General features: G+C 35.8%; 1 protein-coding gene across 19 annotated transcripts in view; it reads right to left on the reverse strand.

Moving 5' to 3' along the window:
* Window positions 1-19,780, reverse strand: part of TRIQK (triple QxxK/R motif containing) — an 84,452-nt gene that overhangs the window by 34,541 nt on the left and 30,131 nt on the right. For 13 of the 19 annotated variants that reach the window (XM_070630634.1, XM_070630637.1, XM_070630638.1 and 10 more), the window contains one exon: window positions 5,010-5,091. In XM_070630634.1, the coding sequence (XP_070486735.1) occupies window positions 5,010-5,091 (82 nt within the window). The remainder of the gene's footprint in view (window positions 1-5,009; window positions 5,092-19,780) is intronic. The other 6 variants (XM_070630640.1, XM_070630632.1, XM_070630642.1 and 3 more) reach the window with 1 other exon arrangement.

Consider the following 19,780-nt stretch of genomic DNA (forward strand, 5'->3'; position numbering starts at 1 on the left):
AATTTTGAGGTTATCAAATTATTGCCATTAAGAGTCAACAGAATTAAAAGTTTGTATATGAATAAAAAGAAATGATTTAATAGATGATAATATTATTATATATATTCAAAGCTTTAAAGGATAAAAACCTTCAGCCAAGAATACTCTATCCAGCAAGAATTTCCTTCAGATATGAGGGAGAAATTAAATCTTTTCCAGACAAACAAAAGTTAAGGGAATTTGTAACTAAAAGCCCTCCATTACAAGAAATCCTCAAGAAGGCTCTCATACTTGAAAAAAGAAAAAAGGGAGAAAGGGGACACAAGCCACAGACTAGGGAGACCAATGGATAGAACCAGAACAGGATAGCAAATATTCAACTATAGCATTAGGGTAAAAATAAGGAAACTACCAGAACTAGGACGATCTTAGCACACTAACTACAAATTAATAAGACGAGTTGGAATAAAAAATGAAAATAATTATTTAGGAGGGGAAGAGCAAAGGGTCTAAATCAGTATTGGTTGAGTAAGTAAGAGACCACCAGAGAATAGACTATATTATACACGAGATTCTAAATACAAACTTCAAGGTAGACACTAAAATAAAGTACAGAACAGAGTCACAAATCATAGATAAGGAAAAATCTAAGAAACCCAGCATAAGAAATTGCAGTATTAAATGGATAGTCTAAAGCACATAGGAAAAGAAACACAGGAAAACAAGATAATGAGTGACAGATTGACAGCATTAAGTCCACATGCATCAATAATCACTCTCAATGTGAATGGATTGAACTCTCCAATAAAAAGACACAGAGTGGCAAAATGGATTAAAGAACAAGTTCTAACAATTTGTTGCCTCCAGGAAACACACCTCAGCCCCAAGGACAAACACAGACTCAGTTTGAAGGGGTGGAGGACAATACTTCAAGCAAATAGCAAGGAAAAAAAGGCAGGTGTTGCAATTCTCATATCAGACCAAGTGGATTTCAAAATAAGACAGGTAAAGAGAGACACAGAGGGACAATATATAATGATCAAAGGGAGACTTCTTCAAGAAGAAATAACGCTTATAAATATCTATGCACCCAACACAGGAGCACCAAGATTCATAAAGCAACTATTAACAGACCTAAAGGAAGATGTTAAAAACAACACAATAATAGTAGGGGACCTCAACACCCCACTCACATCAATGGACAGATCATCCAGACAGAAAATCAACAAGGAAATAGTGGAGCTGAATGAAAAACTAAAACAATTGGACTTAATAGACATATATAGATCACTCCAGCCTGAAGGAGCTGAATACACATTCTTCTCAAGTGCACATGGAACATTCTCTAGGATAGACCATATGTTGGGAAAAAAGGCAAGCCTCTACAAATTTAAAAAAATTGAAATAATAACAAGCATCTTCTCAGATCATAGTGCTATAAGGCTAGAAATTAATTACAAGAAAAAAGTTGAGAAAGGCACAAAGATGTGGAGACTAAACAACACACTACTGAACAAGCAATGGATCATTGAAGAAATTAAAGAAGAAATAAAAAAATACCTGGAAACAAATGAAAATGATAGCATGCCATACCAACTCATATGGGATACAGAAAAAGCTGTATTAAGAGGAAAATTCATCGCAATACAGGCACATCTTAACAAACAAGAAAAATCCCAAATAAGCAACCTTAAAGCACACCTAACTGAGCTAGAGAAAAAAGAACAAATGAAGCCCAAGGTCAGCAGAAGGAGAGAAATAATAAAAATCAGAGCAGAAATAAATACTATTGAAACGAAAAAGGCAGTAGAAAGGATCAATGAGACAAAGAGCTGGTTTTTTGAGAAGATAAATAAAATTGACAAACCACTAGCCAGACTTACAAAGAAAAAAAAGGAGAAAGCTCAAATAAACAAAATGAGAAATGAGCGAGGAGAAATAACAACAGACTCTGCAGAAATACAACAGATTATAAGAGAATACTACAAAAAAACTATATGCCAACAGAATGGATAACCTAGAGGAAATGGATAAATTCTTGGACTCCTACAGTCTCCCAAAGCTCACTCAAGAAGAGGCAGACAATTTGAACAGACCAATCACAAGGAAAGAGATTGAAACAGCAATCAAAAACATCCCAAAGAATAAAACTCCAGGACCAGATGGCTTTCCTGGGGAATTCTACCAAACTTTCAGAGAGGATTTAATACCCATCCTTTTCAAGCTATTCCAAAAAATTAGGGAAGATGGAACACTTCCTAACACATTCTATGAGGCCAACATCACGCTGATACCAAAACCTGACAAGGACACCACGAAAAAAGAGAACTACAGGCCAATATCACTGATGAACATAGATGCAAAAATTCTAAACAAAATTCTGGCAACCAGAATTCAGCAATTCATCAAAAGAATCATACATCAGGATCAGGTGGGATTCATACCAGGCACACAGGGATGGTTCAACATCCAAAAATCAATCAATGTGATACACCACATCAACAAACTGAGGAATAAAAACCACATGATCATCTCAATAGATGCAGAGAAGGCATTTGACAAGATCCAACAGCCATTTATGATAAAAACTCTGAACAAAATGGGCATAGAAGGAAACTACCTCAACATAATAAAGGCCATATACAACAAACCCATAGCCAACATCATACTCAATGGGCAAAAACTGAACACCATCCCCCTGAAAACAGGAACGAGACAAGGATGCCCTCTATCACCACTCTTATTTAACATAGTACTGGAGGTCCTGGCCAGAGCAATCAGGCAAGAAAAAGGAATAAAAGGAATCCAAATAGGGAGGGAAGAAGTGAAACTCTCACTGTTTGCAGACGACATGATCTTATATATAGAAAACCCCAAAGAATCCATTGGAAAACTGTTAGACGTAATCAACAACTACAGCAAAGTTGCAGGGTATAAAATAAATTTGCATAAATCAGTAGCATTTCCATACTCCAGTAATGAACCAACAGAAAAAGAACTCAAGAATACAATACCATTCACAATTGCAACAAAAAGAATAAAATACCTTGGGTAAATTTAACTAAGGAAGTGAAGGACCTATATAATGAAAATTACAAGGCCTTTCTGAGAGAACTGGATGATGACATAAGGAGATGGAAAGACATTCCATGTACATGGATTGGAAGAATAAACATAGGTAAAATGTCCATTCTACCTAAAGCAATCTACAGATTCAATGCCATCCCAATCAGAATCCCAATGACACTCTTTACAGAATTAGAACAAAGAATCCTAAAATTCATATGGGGCAACAAAAGACCCCGAATTTCTAAAGCAATCCTGAGAATAAAGAACAAAACAGGAGGCATCACAAACCCTGACTTCAAAACATACTACAAAGCTACAGTAATCAAAACAGCATGGTACTGGTACAAAAACAGGTGCACAGATCAATGGAACAGAACTGAAAGCCCAGAAATAAAACCACACATCTATGGACATCTTATGTTTGACAAAGGAGCTGAGGGCATACAATGGAGAAAAGAAAGTCTTTTCAACAAATGGTGCTGGGAAAACTGGAAAGCCACATGTAAAAGAATGAAAATTGACCATTCTTTTTCACCATTCACCAAAATAAACTCAAAATGGATCAAAGACCTAAAGGTGAGACCTGAAACCATAAGGCTTCTGGAAGAAAATGTAGGCAGTACACTCTTTGACATCAGTATTAAAAGGATCTTTTCGGACACCATGCCTTCTCAGAGAAGGGAAACAACAGAAAGAATAAACAAATGGGACCTCATCAGATTAAAGAGCTTCTTCAAGGCAAATGAAAACAGGATTGAAACAAAAAAACAACCCACTAACTGGGAAAAAATATTTGCAAGTCATATATCTGACAAAGGCTTAATATCCTTAATATATAAAGAACTCTCGCAACTCAACCACAAAACATCAAACAACCCAATCAAAAAATGGGCTGGAGACATGAACAGACATTTCTCCAAAGAAGATATACTGATGGCCAATAGGCACATGAAAAGATGCTCATCATCGCTAATCATCAGGGAAATGCAAATCAAAACTACACTAAGATATCACCTTACACCCGTTAGAATGACAAAAATATCTAAAACTAATAGCAACAAATGTTGGAGAGGTTGCGGAGAAAAAGGAACACTCATACACTGCTGGTGGGAATGCAAACTGGTGCAACCACTATGGAAAACAGTATGGAGATTCCTCAAAAGACTAAAAATAGAACTACCGTACGATCCAGCCATCCCACTACTGGGTATTTATCCAAAGAGCCTGAAGTCAGCAATCCCAAAAGTCCTGTGCACCCCAATGTTTATTGCAGCACTGTTTACAATAGCCAAGACGTGGAAGCAACCTAAGTGCCCATCAACAGACGAATGGATAAAGAAGATGTGGTACATATATACAATGGAATACTACTCAGCTGCAAAACAGAACAAAATCATTCCATTTGCAATAACATGGATGGACCTTGAGAGAATTATGTTAAGTGAAATAAGCCAGCGAGAGAAAGATAATCTGTGTATGACTCCACTCATATGAGGAATTTAAAACTATGGACCAAGAATAGTTTAGTGGATACCAGGGGAAAGGTGGGGTGGGGGATGGGCACAAAGGGTGAAGTGGTGCACCTACAACATCATTGACAAACATTAATGTACAATTGAAATTTCACAAGATTGTAACCTATCAATAACTCAATAAAAGAAAAAAAATACTGATTATATAAAAGCCTTAATAATAATAACAATAAAATTGATTTTTGCTTTTATTAAATTAATAAAAATTTTAAGAGCTTTGAAAAAATCACAAGTGCACAAACTCATTTCTTCATTGGTAGATAAGGCTGTACTTATCTTTAGTTTCTTAAAAACTCTATATAGTCCTTCATTCTTCATATTCTATGCATCACATGTGTTAGGGAAGAGTTATTTTCTTAATATCACACATAACTGCTTTTTTCTTTATATTCATTCACAGTAATGTGTCACAAGGAATTCATTGCTTACCAATTTGCTTTCTGTACTGATCAACAGGAAGTTTTATAGTGGAGGCATCTTTTCTACCCATCTTTGATCTCCAAAATGCCTGCTGCAAAGAAAGAAAATAATTATGATGAAGTCCTAAAAAAACTAAAAAGACTGTCTACAAACTTCAGGAATAATTTATTCCATAAAATTCATTTTTAAAGCAATGGGTAAAAATATCTTTGACTTATTCCCATTAGATATAAGTAAGGAACACAAAATTCTTTCAAATAAAGTATCAAGTATACAATTGCCTATAATTAAATTTCCCAATCATTTGTTTTTGGTAACATTCATTTTATCAAGTACTATCACTGCTGAATTAAACCACATTGTTAGAAAGCACTATCTATAAATGTGAAAATCATGTACTATTTATTCAGATGGGTTGGGGCTGTAGGCGTGCTCGTAGCAGTATGTTTCTTTCCAATTACCTAATGTGTTACACAAAAAGACTAAAGTGTGTATTCTCAGGTAGTTTGAATTTTGTTTAAAAAAGCATGACTTAAGTAACAAAAGTACATGAATTTGAATTCTAGCTATGCCTGTCTTCCTGTAAACAGTATAAAAAACTATTATCATTTACTATTAATTCTCATGCTTACTATATTACATGCACTGATTTAATTGACAACATATCTTTCAAATCCTTTTTTTTTTTTTTTGAGGAAGACTAGTCCTGAGTTAACTACAGCCAATCCTCCTCTTTTTGCTGAGGAAGACTGGCCCTGAGCTAACATCCACGTCCATCTTCCTCTACTTTATACATGGGACGCCTACCACAGCATGGCTTTTGCCAAGCAGTGCCATGTCGGCACCTGGGATCCAAACCAGTGAACCCCATGCCATCGAGAAGTGGACCGTGCAAACTTAACCACTGCGCCACGGGGCCAGCCCCAAATCAAATCTTATTATTTTTATTGAATTTATAAAATATTGTGGCAGAGACCACAACTTACTTGTCAAAATTCATATTCTCCTTTCTTCCTGGCAAAGACCTAGAGTATACTTCCTAGCCTCAGTTGAAACATGTAATTGAGTTCTTGTCAATAGAATACGAAAGGCGGTGATGTGTGTCACTTCCAGACCTGACCATTAAAAATCTCCCATGTAGAATCCTGAGCTCTCTTTCCTCTTCCAGTTGGCTAGAATAGAAATGACCCCCTGACAAATCCTAAGGGTACATTTGTAGGAACACAAAACCTTGAGTAGCCTGGGGTGTAGAAGGGTACTCTCTAATTTGTTTACTATGCTAGTACTCTACTGAAAAAGGAAGAAATTCTACTGTGATTGAGTCATTATACATTGGTGGGGTCTATTTATTAGACTTAAGTGTTCCCCAGAGTGATGCCTGGAAGTTGCTCCTCAATGCTTCTATTAAGGAGCTATAAGATAAAGATGAGATCAGGCAAGAACTGACAAGTTCACAAGCAAAACTATAAGGGAATAAAGAGTCACGTAATTTGGAGACTAACAAGGTTGGAAAAGCTAACTACTTCTAAAAGCCAACTTCTTCTAAAAGTCAAACGGCAGGAAATAAAAATGAAAAAGGCTTTAAAGAACAAAGGCCCATCAAGACTTCTTAGTTAAAATGAGAAAGAGAGAGACAAAGAACAGATTAAGGATGTTCCTCTCTCACCTGAGCCTATTGTTTCAGATCACCTGGAGGCAGCCACCTTTGGGTAGAAAGAGGGAAGCAAGGAGTTCTGAAGTATAGAAAGAAAGCAGATGTGAGAAGTATGACTAGGAAAGAAATTGCAGTGTGATTACCGGCACATGGAACTAACTAGAAATGGTAAGAAGGTTACTAACATCTGTGGGAACTATACATACAAGAAAACAAGAAACTTTGCCTAAAAATGTCTGTGAATGAAAACCAATCCTTGGGCCTCTAAACTTAAATCAGCAGAATGCAGCCCCTAAAGGCAGCAAACTGTAGATTTGTAACATCCACTTCAGATGTGACCAGGAAGGAGAACTATCCAGAAGGCAGAGCCATGGAGATCAACAGACAAGGTGGTTTCTCTATAAAGATCATAATTAAAATCTAAGCAAGAAACTTCTACTGTCAGTACAATGGGACTTCTGAGTGGTCTCCAGCACAACAGGTTTCATCATCACAATGGACCAATGACTCATGTGTGTTTGCATTCTTCCTATTCTTCCCTTTCTAAATGGGAATGATTATAGCAGATATTGTCTGAATGAAGCAGATAGCCTCTGCTTCACCATTTATTTGCGGCTTGATGAGACTAGGGAAGAACAGTTAAATTTCATAGCCTGTAAAACCCAAGGAATCACATTCCAACCTGAGAGAGAGGACTTGCATTGGCTTAAGATCCTTGATTTTGTGTTGGATCCAATAAGTAGGCAACGTTGGGATCTCCTCACATGGAAGGCAGGAAAAGGATGTGCATGGCTATTTCATGGCCAGAAAGGTAGACTATAGACAAAAGTATTGGCTGCTTACTAAAATACATGTTCTCCTTTTTTTCCTAGGCCCAGCTGAGTACATTTTCCAGCCTTCTCTGAAGCTAGTTGTGGGCATGTGACTGAGTTTCAGCCAAGAGAATGTGAGTATTTTAATATTTGCTACTTCTAGAACTAACCTATTAAAACTTTTCATATGTGCTCATTCATCTGGCTGAAATGGACATGACGTCCAGAGTGAAGAAGAAAATAATGTAATGAAGATGGCAGAACCTATGACTGCTTGGATTCTGAATGACCGCATGGAGGAAAGCTATTTAACCAACTTGTTATCCTCTTCATATGACTGTGAGTACAAGGAATAAAATTGTAGCATTTGCGCTTCTATACATTTTTGCATCTATTTGTTATAGTAAGTAGTATCACCCTAACTAAAACAAATATGTATAGATGTCTCCATATAAACTGATATAATTATCAAACTGTAATTTTCCTAATGAGCATTATTAAGGTTCTCAAATGCCAAATGCATTTGAAATCCATTCAGAACTGTATTGTTTGTCTATATATATTGTGACACAGATAGGGCAATGCTAATAATGATCCTACCTAATACAGTAAAAGGCATCCCCAAATTAATAATTTCTACTTATGTTAAGAAAATTATAAATTCAGCTAAAAATCTATTTTTCTATTCATAATAATCTTCAGATTTAAAATTATAATACTATCTAGGAACGTATAAAGTAAGGCAGAAAGTCAAATAAATTAAATCTTCACCTCTCATAAACCATATAGTTATTACATCTAAGATCCTTAAAATTTCCTAAAACCTTAAAATTTCAGAAATGAAACCAAGACAACACCTAATCCTATATTCTCACTTGTTATAAATCAGAACATTAAAAATAACTCTGTTAATACAAGTACCATTTAAAAAGGCAATAGATATATTATAATTATTTGTATAGCAATATTATTTGCATAATGTTTTTATGCACGTTTTAATTGTAAAGAGGAGTCAAGTTATTTTAATCTTGATTGTGTGTAGCTTGAAAAGATATCATTCCATTTTAGGAGAGAAGTTAATTTAAATGAATAACACACAAGACATTATTCCCTCTTCAATTTAGTTTTGTTCTTTGCTTTTATGGAATAACCTTAATTTTTTTAAAAGCAAATTACTAAGGCTCTCTATCAAAATGGTCATCCTCTATGCATCTTCCAATTTCTTCCTGGTCACTTAAACCAACAGCCCAGGAAAGATAACAGTTTAGCGGTCAGTATTTTATTCATTCACTACCTGTAGTAAACAGAAAAGCAAGGGATTCACAGATGATATCTTTTCACCAAAGTAAATTGGATTTTACTTATTTTAAAAATATACTTTAAATAAACAAAATTATAACAAAAAAACTAAAGAATCTAAACTTTTATAAGGGCCTATATATTCTATAAACACACACATTTTATCTGTATAATAACATGTGAATATAAAAACTTCAAAAGAATTTCAACCAAGGAGAGACATTACAAATGGACTGGTTTTAAATTTTTGTTCCCAATTATTTTAGCGACTGTTAATCCTTAATCAAAATTTAAACTTTATTCATGTCTTTGAAATTATCATATTCTATTCTTTAAGCAAAATAACATTTTATCAAATGTTGAAACAAAAACTGCCTATAAAACACACAGACTCAAATGACTCATATTTTACTAGCTGCAACAAACACAAGAAGCTGAAAAATATTTTACTTTCCTAATAAATACATTGAGGCTACTTTAAATGATCTAAAGAGATAGCCATTCATGTGTGTGATACAAACTGTCAATGCCTCAGACATCTAGAACCTCTAAAATGTCCTGACTTTTCTTCCTTGTTCAAAGCCTTGCAGTAATCATCATTCATTTCTATTGTTTTGATGAGTAGATAGCAAACTCCCAAGAAATCCAGGGAGACATTAGCACATACAGCCGCAATTTCTAATAAGACAGCTATTTGCATTTGAGATCAGCCACAATTTAAAATGTGTTGTGATAGATGTGGAAAGGGAATAACAGATTTATATTAGCATGTACAATACTAAGATTGTTTTCACAGTTTAATTCCTTGGAGATTACGTCTCATCGCCTTCTTTTATAAAGAACACTGCATTCCCTGAGGAACTAACTTGCTCTGAGACCCAGCTACACTAAAATATGGATTAATAAGATAATATTTATTATTTATGAATTTTGCTGTAGGAATGATTTCAGATTAAATCATCAGAGACGTTTTTAACGTTCTTGAAACTTGATAACACATATTTAAGAGAAAAAATGCTAATTTTATTTAATACCTAAATTGCATATTAAAATAATTCATAATTAATTTTTTATTTAATCAAAACTTTATACTCTTTAGGACTTTTAAGATTGAAGATAGTGTTTTTGTTTTTAGTATGCTTATTTAACCTCAATTTTGCACAGTGATTTTGCCACACGTATTTTTAAGCATAACATATGACCTTTAAAAACAAAGGCAGTCTTGTATTCAATCACATTCTAACCAAGTTATTTTATTGCTCATTTATACCCTTTTTATGAAATCCAAAAAGAACAAGTAAAGAAATAAAAAACCTGAAGCTTTCACATATGTCTCTGCTTCCAGAAAAAGCATTCAATCCAGACTGTGACATTTAAATATGGATAAAAACACAGGTTATTAAAAAATTCAACCCATGACCACAGAAAAAATAATCAGTGCAGTTTTTACGTCTAAAAGATAGACGCTCACTTAAGAAAAGTCTTACTTAAGTACGAAGTTATAAATAGGCAAAAAAGATGTTTGGTTATGGCTCCATCAGAATTGAGAGGCAATCATGAAAACACAATTTTTTGCTAGATGCTGGGATTAATAAAGTAGTGAATAGAGAAGACACTTGTCCCTGATCTTATGGTGCATTTATTGTTTCCAGACTAATGTTTTAAAAATTCAAAGCTGATTATGTAATTAACATACGTTAAGTCATCAAATGATGGCCCATTTCCTAGATAAAGCAAAAATCTTTAGTATAAAGAACTATTAATAACCTAATTTTGTCATTTTTCCCTACTCGTGCACTATCAAATTCAGCTTTCAGTTCCATAATTTTAACAAGCTGTAGGGGAGGAAGACATTTCCTCTTCCCAAATGGGGGTTCGTCTGGCCGGAGAACGAATTAAATTCACATGAGACAGAATAGCAAGAGAAAATTAAACAAAGCATTATGAGGAACCATGGCCCGGGGCCTTTCTTCCCGAAGGAAGAAAGGGCACCGAAGAAGTGGGGTACACATAGTGGTTATCTACCCCCAAACAGGGTGTTTCACATGTGATTGAAATGTCCCTCCCACAATAGTCACAAGATTGCCCTGTTGGCACAGTGTTTGATGGACACAGCAGGTAGTGGTCTGCTGTCTCAGAGGGCGTAGCAGGAGGCAAGTCGATTGTCTGGAGCTGGGTGGTCACAGGTGAGCACAGCAATCAGTTCCTAGCCTAAGGAAAGATGCTTAATCCTTAAGAAATGCCAAAGTTGGAAGGGGGAGGGAAGTCAGTTACAGGAGGTTACCAGACTACCACAATAAAATGCAGATTTAAGTCTTTGCCTTTGGCATTGATTAAGAGTTTCTAGAGAGAAGGTCATCTCCTTTCTTCTTCCTGGTACAGAGAGGGAGGCACATTTTACAGGTAGAGATTTACCTTACAAATGTAAATGTGTCCTAACAAAGGGCAAGTTCCATTCCTCAGAGCCTCCTTCCCTGTCCCAGTTTATCAAAAGCAATCAGACTCAAATAATCCTGATGCCAAAGAGACATATCTTGGGGTGGCCAATTTCAGGTCCCCACAACAGTTATCAGTTCCATGATAGTTCCAAAATGTCATGTTCCAGGAAATGAATCTCAGTCATTGGGACTCACCCTTCAGCCATACTATGGAACTAAAAAGAATGCAGTATCAACAAATAGTCCTGGAACAACTGTATATCCTTATGGGAGAAAAAACAAAATAAAACTGGACCTCTGTCTCACACCACACACAAAAATCAATTGAGGATGGATCATAGACCTAAATAAAAGAGCTAAAACAATAAAGCTACTGGGAAAAGAAAAAGAGATTATGTTCATGACCTCGGGGTAGGCAAATATCTCTTAGAGAGAACACAGATAGCGTAGACCATAAAAGCAAAGAAAGGATGTACTGTCTTTCACCAAATTAGTTTTTGCTCATCAAAAAATTCCAGTGTGAAAATAAATAGGAGAGTTAGAGACAGGAAGTAAATATCCATAATACCTATATCTGACAAAAGAACTTGCATCCAGAATGTATAAAGAACTACTCAATAAGATAAGACATACAACCCAATAAAAAAATGGGTAAAAGACTTGAACAGGAACTTCACCAAAGAAGACATACAAATGACAAATAAGCACATGAAAAAGCTCTCAACAACCATTAGTAACCAGCAAAATGCAAATTAAAATTAGAATTGAAATATCACTACACACCCACAAGAATGTTTCAAATAAAGATTTCTTATACAAAATATTGGGAGGACGTGGAGCAACTGAAACTCTCATATATTGCTGGTGGGAGTGTAAAATCATACCACCACTCTGGAAAATCATTTGGCAATTTCTTACAAAGTTAACTACCAGCAATTCTACTCCTAGGTATTTATCTAAGAGAGATAAATATATATGATCACAAAAAAACTTTGTACAAAATTGTTCAAAACAGCTTTATTCATAACAGCCAAAAATTGGAAGTAGCCCCAATGTTGATCAACAGAAGAACTGATAAACTGTGGTTTATTCATACCGTGTAATACTACCCAGCAAAAATCTACTGATAATATGCAACAGTGGAGATAAGTGTCAAAAATACTATGCTAAATGAAAGAAGGAATAGCTCCTTTGGACCTTAATCAAATGGGCATTCATCAGTTTTACGTCCTTGTAACATCATTTAACAATGGAGATCCCTGCTCCTTCCCTGATGCACGCATTGAAACACTTACTTCCTATCAGCTAAGGAATAAGTAAGAATGATACAACAGAGATGGAAAGTCTAAACAAATCTCTTACAAAATAAGTAAAATGAAGGAAAGAGACAGAATAATCTGTAGAGAGGCACCGAGGTTAACGGAGATTTTTTGTTATGCTTTGTTTTGCTTTACTCTTGAGGGCTTGTTTTGGAATAAAGATGGAAATTCAAGTTGGTCTTAATAAGTGGAAGGAGGCAGTAGACAGTGAGGGGTGAAGATATAGAAAAAAAAGGAAAACATGTTGGAGGTTGCCATGTAGATAGCAAGGGAAAGAATTCAGTGTACGCTTGCAGGAATAATCATAGCAGACTACCTCTTTCACTTGAACAGGAAAGAGGAAAAACTGATGGGTAAAAATACACACAAGGTTTGAGGTTTGGTAGCCCAACATAGAGGGAGCTCTATCTGGTAGTTCACTATGAAATAGGAGACAAGATTATCTCCTAAGAGTAAAACGGATGATGGAAAGTTTGGAGATTTGAGAGTGCAGAGGCCAGAATTTATGCTATGGAGAAATGGAAAGGGTTGTCTAGGAAAAGCAGGATTAATGAGAAACACTAAGAGATCAAATGAATTTGGTAACCATGAATCTCTGGTAGCAGCGAATTACATGATTGCAAATAATGTATGTCTTTCTGAGTGCTCAGCTGCTCAGTGCTGGCATAGCGAAGGGATATACAGCTGGATTAAGGAAAGTTTAGGTTTTCCCAGACAGGCATGACTGAAGGGCAGTAGGGCAAACAAGTTTAGGATACTATATAAAGTGAGCGAAATGAGGTACCATGGAGTCTAAAGCTGGAGAAGGTAGCAAAGACAGCAGGGAGTTTAGAGTTAAGCAGAAAGTAGATCAATTTTTGGACTTAAAGATTTGGATTAAGTCAAATAATCATTCTTTTACTAGAGAAGAACTAAAGATTATTCATTGAAAGTGTGAGGTGACTGATATTATTGAAATGGAGCAGGTTATGATTCAGGATGACTAAAGAGATAGGAAAACATTATGCCAGATAAAGTTAAGGAAATGAGAGACCAGGATAATATATACATCACAGATGTGAATAGCGAAGACACCGAGAACGGTGCCAGGATTTTGGCTAGAGTGGAAAGGAAGATAGAGGAGTGACCTGGATGTCCATAGATAATAGCAAAAAAGTGAGGCAGAGGGCACTAGAGTCAAACGGAATGAACCACAAAGGAGCTGGGGGTTTTTTGTTTCATTTGTCTTATTTGCTTTCACACGCATGGAAAAGTAAATGATCTGGAAGTGGCAATAAGAAAATAAAATGATAACAACCAGCCTCTTGATCCACAGGTATGTGGTAAGTTAAAAAAACAACAGTCTCCACTTAAGAAGGCATCAGGAAGATGGTGTCTATGAGAAGAATCAGGTTTTAATTAATGTCTAGAGGTAAAAGTAAGAATCAACGAAGTGCTTGAGGAAAGATGGGGTTCAGGAGGGATATAAAGAAAAATATAGGTAAGGACGGGAATAACAAGAGTTCAGGCTGTAAAAAAATAAATAAAACCATAGAATAATATGGGCTTAAGTGTTCAGGGGAGGAGAAATGGCCAAATGGGTCATCTTGGACAGTGAATAAAGATAACAGGAATGTGTAGTATCTTGAATTACCTAATCTCAAAACTGCATTGAGTACCACAGACTCTGTGGTACTGGTAAAGTGGGGAAATCCCAGTCCCTCTGGGAAAGATCAGCTGGCTGGAATTGAGTATCTCACAGGAAAGGCTAAGGTCCAGTTAGGCACAACGATTCACCAGGAGCAGCTAGAGGCTCTAGGTTAGCATTTGTCAAGGTGTGCTCCAACCATCACCAGCATCAGAGTTGCCTGGGATGCTCATTAAAATGCATATTCCTCGGCCCCATCACGGTCCTACTGAATCAGAAGTTCTTGGGCTAAAGTCGATGAATTTCCAGTTTGAGGTTTTGTTTTGTTTTGGAGGGGCCATTAAAGTTTGAGAACAAATATTTTTCTTTTTAACTAGCTCATAGGTAATTCTTCTGTGCGCTAGCATTTGAGAAACTGCTGGAAGTAGACATGAGAGCTGAGCACCACAGACTGTGAGATCCTTTAGCCTCCTTGGTGGAGGCTTGAATGGGGCAATGACTAAATTGTGGCAGCTTTTAATGATAGGCTGAAACTTTAGATTTTTTCTGAATTCAACAGGAAACCATAAAAGGGTATTGTGCAGTGAGGTAACCAAATCAGACACTTTTTAATAAGATTAGAAAAACTGGGAGGTTTGAAAATAATTAATAAGCTAAAAAAAAAAATCTAGCTACATTCCAAAGGTAATCCAGTAAGGGAGCAATGCAGCAAGCAAGCAGAAAGGAAGTGACATTTGGTGCTTGACTTTTTAGAATCTGGGAACAGCCTGGATACAGGACATGAGACAGAGGAAAAGGTAAAGAGAATGGTGGTTTTAAACTTGAGTGATAATTAAAATACAAAGTCCCAGGCTTCATTCATCTGAGCTATACAGTCGGTAAGCTTAGGGAGGGGCCAAGGAAGCTGCATTTAAACAAGTACCAACTCCCTGCCAAGGTTTTCAAACTCAGGTGGTTCATGGATCATACTTGGCAAAATGCTGAATTAGACAGATGGTAATGTCATTAACAGTAATAGGGAATATAGAAGGAGAAGCAGGAATGGAATAGGTGGTGAGGATAGAGGAGTATTATGAATCTACATTATAAAATGTTTATAATTACTGTAAGAAAACAATGCACTTTTGTTTTTCCTGAAACCTAATAGAATTAGTTGATTCAAACATAATTGTATCACAAATTCCCTGGCCCTCACCAAAAAGTACCCACAAATATTTTACTTACTTTTATTTCAGTGCCTTTTAAATGCACAGATTGTTGTGGCATCTGGACACATGACATACTTGAAAACAACACATTAAATTAATACTGCCCAGAATAGACAAAAACCCACCTTGCATGTACCATCAACAATGCTCATCATTGGGGGAGGGAGGTGCTGCATTAGCTGGGTCCCAAGGAATTACTTTTCAAAATTCTGAACTTTGCATGAATATCAAAGTATTTCAAATCTGGGAGAGGGAGAATTTCTATTGAGTAAGTGACCATTTTCCTAAGCAGAAAAATGATCATTATGACTTACCAGGGTTTAAATTCAGCAAAATGGTAAATGTACCTCAATTAATTTTTTGTACTATATTTGCAAAACGAGGTAGGTTAGTTAAACTAGAATTGGCCTATGATATAACTTTTAATAATCAATAAGAAAGACATTAATGACATAAATTACACTATTTTTAAAATTAAGGTTATTTTTTTATTTAAGCTGTACTTTCTAAAAGTTTCTAAAGGTTACAATACTACGGTACAAAATAAATAAAACTGCAGACCCTGTTAAAAGAGCAAAGACATCTACAATTCTAGCATAAAGGCAGTAAGGTAGGCTAGGAGCTTCATGAGTCAAGAGGAATGAGAAGAAGCAAGGGTTTGTTTGGCTTCAGGGATTCTGAGGTAGAAAAAGAGCAGTTTCGTATCTACTTTAACTAACATACCTTCAGACTGTTTTTCCTGATGAGACGAAGAGTAATTGAAAATAGGGTTATATATCTAAAGGTCACACACCTTGAGACTTCAATACTTATAATCCTTTTAAACTGCATTATTTTAAAGGAATTATATGAAACCCAAGATCATTTCAATTATCAAATCAATAATAAAAAACTTTATTCCATCCAGATGGTTCCAAAAACTTGTGGCTAAAGAATGAGGGAAAACAATAAGCTCTAGATGCATACATTTCAGGTGGCATCTATTCTTATCTCCACAATTCCTAAGGAAACAGATAAATATCTATTTTATCATAATTCTTCAATATGAACTGCCTTTTCTTGGTTCTAAAGTAATATTAGTGAATTCTTGTAATTCAGGGCTTTCAATAAGTAAACCATGACAAAAAGTTTATTAGCAAACAATACATTTTTTAAGTTTAGTCCAAATGTTAAATACATTTGAGTGAATCTTCTAAATAATATATCTGTGTTCAGTGTATATGAAATATTCTAAATCTATCAAAATCACTTTTTATAACCAAGTTGGCTTATCAAAGTTAAAATTTTTATTTTTCTTAATTTACACATAATTTACACTGAAGCAAACATGAACCAAAACATGGTAGTTTTAGGACAACGTATTAACAAGTTTGGGAAGTCTACTGAAAAGCCTTTCTGAGTCTCTACATGTGCCTGGTCAATCTCTAAGAAAGGACTTGAGTATGTCGTGTTTCCAATGCTACTTGTCCAACTTTTCAAAGGTTGCACATTATCATCCCACGAAGCCTCTGGTTCATGTAAAATTCTGGTTCGTGTAAAATTTTCCATAAAACTGGAAAGCTGATTTAGAAGGGTTATAAGGGAAGAGAATAAGCCTCTGGTTAATGAATAAAAGATATGAAGAACTGGCTAAAAGACTTGCTTATCAATCAGTTCCCCAGCTTTAGATATAAAAGGAATATTCTGTCAACAGAGACCTAGAATGGGGGGACCACATAATTTACCATCCAAACCAGGGAGCTTTTGCGAATGAAAGGGGGCCCTATGACACCAGAACAACAAGTGTAAACCAGGACTGTCCTGAGCCAAGTGGGATATACTCTTGCCCCAACTTTAAAGAATATAAGGCCAATTCACAACACACTGCAGCGCAACTACTTTTGTCATTCATAAATTGCAGTACAAGGAAAGAATGGCAAGTCTTTTTCTAGAATACTGACATTTTCTAGAATACACATTGTCCTGTGTAGAATACTTACATTTTTCTAGAATACTTACAGGAAATAGATGATTATTTTAGATAAAACTTGCTCAGATAATGAGAATTAAACAAGATCAGGTTGTGCTATGAGACAAACTGTCCTTATTTATGAAATCTCTCTGTGACACATGGCACTACTGAGTACTTGGTCCTGAATCTCTAAGCCCTTGGTTTCCAAGCCAGCATTCTCCCAATTCTCCTCCATTTTAATTTCTTCTTGATTGCCTTCATAAGCATTCTTCTTTGGGCTGCCTGTTAACTCTGGTGCTCACCATAGTTCCCCATTCCATATATGCTCTCCCTGGATACCTCATTCCCTCAAATACATACATACCGAGGACCTAAATCTCTAGCCCTGACTTCTTTAGTCACACATCCAACATCATTCTGAGCATGACCAACCTAAATTTCTCATTTCTCCCTAAGACTGGCTTGTTTTTCCCATTTTCTACCTCATTTATTTTTGAACTAAAGCCACAGGAATATCACAGAAGTAATGTTGTGTTCTTGTCATTGCATGATTTCCTCAACTGGTGGTGTTAACTTTGATCACTTGATTAAGGTGATATCTGCCTGATTTCTCCACTGTGAATTAGTCTTCTCCCCTTTGTAATTAATAAGTATTTGGTATGGAGGTACTGTGAAACTATGTAAATACCTTGTTCTTCATTACATTTGCAACTACTGGTTTAGCATTTATTGATGTTTCGTGCTGAATTAATTATACTCAGACAGTTGCCAAAAGATGATTTTTTTTAAAGATTGGCGCCTGAGCTAACATCTGTTGCCAGTCTTCTCTTTTTTTTTCTTCTTCTTCTCCCCAAAGCAGACCAGTACATAGTTGTACATTCTAGTTGTAGGCCCTTCTGGTTGTGCTATGTGGGACACCGCCTCAGCATGGCTTGATGACCAGTGCCATGTCCGCACCCAGGATCCAAACTGGCAAAACCCTGGGCCACGGAAGCGGAGCATGCGGACTCAGCCACAGGGTCGGCCCCTATTTATTCATTTTTGTGTTTATAGCAGTATGTACTCATAACTTACTGTTTTGTTCAATGGGTTAGAATCTATTTATATCATTTGTTCATTTTGATGCTCAAGTTGTCCTAAATTAGCCAGTGAAAGGTCCTTCAAGTGGTTTGTGTCCTTTTGACATATTATCATCATTTTTTTAAGCACCTCCTTATTTTTTAGAACAATAAAATATTTGAGGTTCATCTTATGCTTGCCCTGCTATTGGCCTGGAATCTCACATTTAGCCCAGGAGCCCAGTTCCCTTCAATGAGGAATGGTATTTAGAAATCAAGATCTGAGGATAAGATATGCTTATTGCTACTGGCATGATACTGTTCCCAAGCCTTCTTGGTGGACCGAACTAGGGAATATATGTATTGGTGTGAATTCAATACTTCCAATTGCCAATCCAATGCCACACAACTCATTGTAGTTTTGTCTTTTCCACATTTATATGTGTAATTTTCTTCTCTGACAGTGAGAAACCTGTCAGACAGTGTTATCAATGTAAATTTGTCATATTTAATTTTTTATATAATATTTACTAATAAAAAGTTAATACTGGGCCAGCACTGATGACCTAGTGGTTAAAGTTCAGCATGCTCTGTTTCCGTAGCCCAGGTTCAGTTCCCAGGCACAGAACAATACCACTTGTCTGTCAGTAGCCATGCTGTGGTGGCATCTCACATAGAAGAACTAGAAGGACTTACAACTAGAATATACAACTATGTATGGGAGCTTTGGGGAGGAAACAAAAAGAGAGGAAGATTGGCAATAGATGTTAGCTCAGGGTGAATCTTTCTCAGCAAAAAAAAAAAAAAAGTTAATACCTAAGATTTTTAACTTACAGATCATCTATGAAACAATAGACATAACAAATAACTAACCTGTGCTGATGTAGGCCAACTTGAGGATAATAGCGAAAACAAATATTAATACCCCACAGATGCTTATCACGTTATTTTATATCGTACAGACATCTGCTCCACTCTATGACAAGGAAAATGAGACTGCTCTTAAACCAACGAGGCTACCCCTAAAGCTGGCCAAGGGGTCTGTTCCCCTTAAGCACATGGTTATACATGGGAGGGGTAGATAGAATAAAAACAAGATTCTCTGAAGATTTACGGGATTCTAAAAAGGCAACTAAAAGTGTCATTTCATTGTGTTGCCACATACTATGTACATATAAGTAAACATACATTAAAAAAATAAAATGAATATATCAAATTGCTAACATTCCAGATCTATATTATGAAATATGTGCATGTATATTGATTCATCGCTTAATCTAAGATTTAAAAACAATGATTCTCACACTTTTTCCAACTGTAAAATATATAGATAATTCACTGAACTTCCCTGATCTAGTTTAATGGCAAGCATCACTTATGCTAAGTATTAGTCATTTCAATGTGTATTATCTAT

The sequence above is a fragment of the Equus przewalskii genome, chromosome 8 (assembly GCF_037783145.1).
Source record: "Equus przewalskii isolate Varuska chromosome 8, EquPr2, whole genome shotgun sequence".
NCBI lineage: Eukaryota > Metazoa > Chordata > Mammalia > Perissodactyla > Equidae > Equus > Equus przewalskii.